This window comes from Suricata suricatta, chromosome 10, assembly GCF_006229205.1.
Source record: "Suricata suricatta isolate VVHF042 chromosome 10, meerkat_22Aug2017_6uvM2_HiC, whole genome shotgun sequence".
NCBI lineage: Eukaryota > Metazoa > Chordata > Mammalia > Carnivora > Herpestidae > Suricata > Suricata suricatta.
This window is the reverse complement of record NC_043709.1, coordinates 2958084-2963664: the sequence shown is the minus strand read 5'-3', so window position 1 is coordinate 2963664 and position 5581 is coordinate 2958084. Positions and strand designations below refer to the sequence as shown.

Genomic DNA, 5581 nt, shown 5'->3' with positions numbered 1-5581 from the left:
AGTTCTATGGATAGTTTTTTGAGGAACGTCCACACTGTTTTCCAGAGCGGCTGCACCAGTTTACATTCCCACCAACAGTGTAGGAGGGGCCCGTCTCTCCACACCCTCGCCAGCATCTATAGTCTCTTGATTTGTTCATTTTAGCCACTTTGACTGGCGTGAGGTGGTATCTTAGTGTGGTTTTGATTTGTGTTTCCCTGATGATGAGTGACGTTGAGCATCGTTTCATGTGCCTGTAGGCCATCTGGATGTCCTCTTTGGAGAAGTGTCTGTTCATGTCTTTTACCCATTTCTTCACTGGATTGTTTTCCAGGTGTGGAGTTTGGTGAGTTCCTTGTATATTTTAGATACTAGCCCTTTATCTGATATGTCATTTGTTACTATCTTTTCCCATTCCGTCGGTTGCCTATTAGTTTTCTTGATTGTTTCCTTTGCAGTGCAGAAGCTTTTTATCTTGATGAGGTCCCAAGAGTTCAGTTTTGCTTTCATTTCCCTTGCCTTTGGGGATGTGTCGAGGAGGAAATTGCTGCGATGGAGGTCAAGGAAGTTGTTTCCTACTTTCTCCCCTAGGGTTTTGATGGTTTCCTGTCTCACATTCAGGTCCTTCATCCATTTTGAGTTGATTTTTGTGTATGGTGTAAGAAAGTAGTCTAGTGTCATTCTCTGCATGTTGCTGTCCAGTTCTCCCAGCACCACCTGCTAAAGAGGCTGTCTCTTTTCCATTGGATACTCTTTTCTGCTTTGTCAAAAATTAATTGGCCATGCACTTGTGGGTCCAGTTCTGGGTTCTCTGTTCTATTCCATTGGTCCATGTGTCTTTTTTGTGGCATGCCTTCCTTTTTTCTTAAACAATTTTTAAAGTTTATTTATTTATTTAGAGAGAGACAGAGACAGCAAGAGCAGAGGAGCTGCAGAGAGAGGGAGACAGAATCCCAGGCAGAACAGTGCAGAGCCCAGCATGGGGCTCGGTCTCACAAACCGTGCAATCATGACCTGAGCTGAAATCAAGACTTGACACTCGGGGCGCCTGGGTGGCTCAGTGGGTTAAACGTCCCACTTCAGCTCAGGTCATGATCTCACAGTTCGTGGGTTCAATCCCCGCATCGGGCTCTGTGCTGACAGCTCAGAGCCTGGACCCTGCTTCTGGTTTTGTGTCTCCCTCAGTCTCTGCCCCTCCTCCCTCTCTCTCTGTCAAAAATAAATATTTTAAAATAATTGTACGCTTAACCGACTGAGCCACCTAGGCACCCCATAACCTCCCTTCCTTTTAAGTGGAGGGGAAAAAAAGGCAAGACCTTTCTCCCCAAAAAAACCCATGCAGAATCTTTTTTGAAATTATTCTCTATTAGTATATTTTGACACTGTGACCACAGCTGCACCATTATCAATGGCTCTCGGGGGACTTTCTTGAGGGACTTTCCAGGGTCCCTGCTAGGTATAGGGGGGCACCAAAGCTGCCCCAGGGAGGATCGGGGCGGAGTGAGGTGGGAAGCCAGGGCCCTCTGCTTGTCTTCCCCCCTCTCCACACCCGCCCTGTTCAGGGGCCCCCACCCCAGCAGCCGTGAGGCCGGGGATGCCCCAGCTGTCCCATCCCTGCCCCTGGTGGTCTCCTTCCCTTCCGCGTGCGTGCACGCCTGCCTGCCTTCCATGTCCATTCACTGCCATGGCTAACACAACAGGCAGCGCCCTGGCCTCGCGTGGAGAGATCATCCTGTAAGAGAATACAGACAATTAACATAAGGAAATATTCCACTTTGTGGGAAGAAAATAAGTGGAATAATGGGGCCAGAGTGGCAAGTGGGCTATTTGGGGTGAGGTGATCTGGAAAGGCCTTTCAGCCACGTGACACGGGGGCCTGCCCGACATTTGTAGAGGCACATTCTGGGCAGGGGAGATCAGCGGCGATGCAAAGGGCCTGGGGCAGCATGCGTGTGCAGGGCATGTCTGAGGCCACTATGGGTGGAGACAGGGAGTGGCAGGGGGTCACATGGACCACAGCCGGGACTTTGACTTTTCTCCGGCATCTGACAGAAAGACCTCAGGCAGCGGCGCGCAGGAGAGAAGAGTCGTGCTTTCAAACCCTCACCCTGGCTGATGGCAGGTTTGGAAGGCCACTGTCCAGGCATCCCGATGGGACTTCTGGGCCGTGGTGGTGGGAGAAGCGGTCGGATCCGGGCTAGGGTTCCAGGGAGAGTCTGCAGGACCAGCCCTTGGAGGGAAGGTGGGGGTGGGGATGGGGGAAATAGAGTCACCAAGGTCCCCCCACATCTGGGCCCAGCACGGGAGCCCCTCCCTGCCCTCCCCACCGGCTCACGGTCTCCTTCCTCTGACTCAGCCCAGGGAGCACTCACCGGGAGCACTCACCGGGTCTCCTTCCGTGAAGCCCCTGTGGACAGAGGGGTCCCCGTTTGCAGATCCGACGCATCCTGAGAAGCCCGGGGGCTGTGGGGAGGTGGTGATGGAAAAGGGCCCCATGTCTCCCTCCAGAATCTTCCGCCTCCAAACGTCCCTCTTGGAGGGATGGCGGCCACAGGAAGCCCCCTCCTGGTTTATTTCTCTGGCTCCCATTTGCAAAACATTTTCGGGGAAGATGACGTGGGCAAGAATGATTCCCTTAGTGATTCTGCGGGAACGGGGGAGACCCAGACAAAGAAAGTTCCCAAATCTGAATTGTATCTTCTTAAAAAATGACAAAAAGAGGGGATGGGACGGGGGAGGGAGCTCTCTGCACCAGGGTCCCAACGCCTGGGAGCCGACCCCGTCCTCCTCCGGGTGAGTCCCCGTCGCAGGCAGGGGCCTCGGGGGCCTCGTCTGAGAGACGAAAGCTGCAGGGAGGGACGGGGCAGCCGTGAGGGACCAGCTCCTGGGAGCAGCGGCGGGAAGACCGTCTCTATTTTTGCCACCGTCCTGAAGGAACGTCGGCTCCCCAGCGCCGCGACACTCAACGCCACAGCCCCGCCGCCCGCTCAGGGGACGTGTCGGAGACACAGCACAGGCTCTGGTCACCCAGAGGACCCGGGAGGGGCAGCTGCTCAGAGGCCAGGGGAGGGGCTGCTCTAGGCGGCTGGGGCGCGACATGGAGCAGAGAAGCCTGGCCCGGAGCCTGGAGGGATGGGGACAGCCACCTCCCTGCTCCCCCCAGGGCCTGGGGCCAGGGGGGTCCCAAATTCTGGGAAGCGTGGGAACTTTGGCCATCTGGCAACCAGGAGGTGGCGGGGGGGGTGGGGGAGAAGCCTGGGACCCGTGTGGTTTGCAGGAAGACGTACCAGCCCGAGGTGCCACCAACACCAATGGGCTCCTGGTCCCCAGACCTGCCAGGGAGAAAAGGCATCCCCTCATCCTTCCGTGCCGGGGAAAATCTTTTCCTAGAAGGGTCAGCAGCGATCATCAGGGAGAAAGCCAGCCAGAGGCCCTGGAGGCTCTTGGAGGGACCCGGGGGGGGGGGGGGCGCAGGGACGCAGCAGGGGCTCTGGGTCCCACCCAGGCAGCGGGCGAGCCCCGGGGCCCCACCGGGCTGCGCAGCCGGGCAGAGGAGGGCCCTCCCAGCAGCAGGGGCCATGAGTCACACGCTGCTGGGACTCGGTGTGCGTGCTGAGTCCTGCAGCTCGAGGAGGGGAGCAGACCCTGGCCTGATGAAAAGGGAAAAAGAGGGGTGAGGACACCATAAATAGGCCAGAGCCACGGGGCTTGGCTCTGGACGCAGGAGGTGCGGCCTGGGCGCCCGCGGAGCTGAGGACAGCAGATCCAGAGGACGTCTGGGACCAGCTGCCGCCTGCTTGGGGTGGGGGGGGAACCAGAGGACAAGGAGGGGGTGTTGGCAGAGGCCTCATTTCCTGCAAGTTCCAACTTCTGTCAAAATTGGTTAATTGGTTGCTCTGCAGGATTTGAGGCTTCTCTGTCCACCAAATCCACTCATTTGCGGGCGCACCCCGGGAAGGGGGTGTGGCTGCCTTTTCCAGCCCCACACCCCAGCCGAAGCCACAGCTGTTTGCTGGGGGCTCTGACCCTGTCGGGGGCAGGGGTGGGGGACCGTAGGCAGGGCCAGGAGCACCGGGCAGTGAGTCGGAGGCTGGGCAGTGCCGCTGGCTGTGGGCCTGGGCAAGACCCTTCTGTTCTCTGGGCCTCAGTCTCCTCCTCCATGAGATGGGCTGAACCCACTTCCTGGGGCTGGTGTAACAGCCTCCCACAGACTCCACGGCTTAAAACAACACACATGTACTCCCCTGTGGGTCAAGTCGAAACGTCAGCAGCACGGACTCCTTCCCGGGGCGCCGGGGAGAACCGTTTTCTTGCTTGTCGCAGCTGCTTGAGATGACCCGCCTCCCGGGTTCGCGGCCCCTCCTCCAAGTTCAGAGCCGGCAGCCGGTCGCCATGGCCTTTCCCACACTGCTGTGCTCTGAAACTGGCTCTCCTGCCTCCCCGCTTCACCGTCCAGGAAAGATCTGACCACATTGGCCCCGCTCGAGGCTGGAGGGTGATCGCCCCACCCCAGGAGGCGCCCCTTCTGAAGGAAGCTGCCGGCCTGCTGACCAGAGTTCAAACTCCACCCGCAACCTTCCCCCCTTGGCCACGACCAGATAGTCGCAGGTCTGGGAGGGTGGCCTGTGGACATGCAGAATGGGGCACTCTTTCCGGCTGCCCCCTGGGGGCTGAGCTGGGGGCTTCCGCGGTGAAGCCCTGCTCACACGGCCCGCCACGCGGAAGGGACGGGGCCGTGCTGTCCACAGAAGCCCGAGGTGCCCACTCATGAGCAGCCGCTCCCGACCACGGCGTCCTGGGGGGAAAAGGAGGCCTTTGTCCGGAGTGGAGGCCGGGAGCGTCCGCGAGGCTGGCCCCTGAGGGGTTCCACCGTCACCCCCAAACCTCACACAGAGCTGGATCCCGGGGCCAAGACCAGGGGGGAAGGGCGCTGTATGTCATGCGGGCCACACACCACTGCTCTGTACTGACGTGGGGCCCAGGGAATCTGCTGTGCTGGCCTGCCCTCTCGGAGGTCCGTCTACTGAACCCGTATGAGTCAAAACACCGGGGGATACAGCCAAGGGACAGGTCACTCCGAAGAGAAAGTGTCGTCTCCCCACTGGGAGGGGAAAAGGTGTCTGAGAAAGCTTTCCAGGGTAGCTGGGTTTTGAAGTAGGAGTAGGAGTTCGCCAGGTAGACGGGAAGGCGGAATTCTAGCCGGAGGTGCGCCTTTGCCAAATCCTGCCGAGGACTCACCACTGCCCGGTTCCCCTGCCTGGACAGTACTGCCCGATGTGGAAAGGGGCTCACAGGAGCCGGGCAGCCTGCCAGTGGGAGCTGGCTCGCAGCCCCTCCATCCCGGACACCTCGGACCCCTGCGGAGCCCAGGCCCCCCCGCAGAGAGCTCTGCAAACGGCCAGCGTGATGAGATCTTCCCCCGCTGCTTACCGGCTTCAGGTCCTGCGTGAACCAGGCTCTCGTGTCTCCGGTCACTTTCCGCTCTGGTTCCCACAAGGAAGGTGGGGAGGCTGCCACAGGGGGACGCAGGGGCTGGGAGCCCCCACTTCCCTCCCCACCTGGTGAGGGCAAGACCTGTCCTTGTCTGGTCTGCACTGGAGGT

The 5581-nt window shown here is 59.2% G+C and overlaps 1 protein-coding gene across 1 annotated transcript in view; it reads right to left on the bottom strand.

Moving 5' to 3' along the window:
• The window catches only part of CELSR1 (cadherin EGF LAG seven-pass G-type receptor 1), a 132178-nt gene extending 130052 nt beyond the window's left edge, over positions 1 to 2126 (bottom strand). Inside the window, exon 1 of the mRNA XM_029954077.1 lies at positions 2087 to 2126. Within this exon, the coding sequence (XP_029809937.1) occupies positions 2087 to 2126 (40 nt within the window). The remainder of the gene's footprint in view (positions 1 to 2086) is intronic.
• Between the last annotated feature and the right edge of the window lie 3455 nt (positions 2127 to 5581).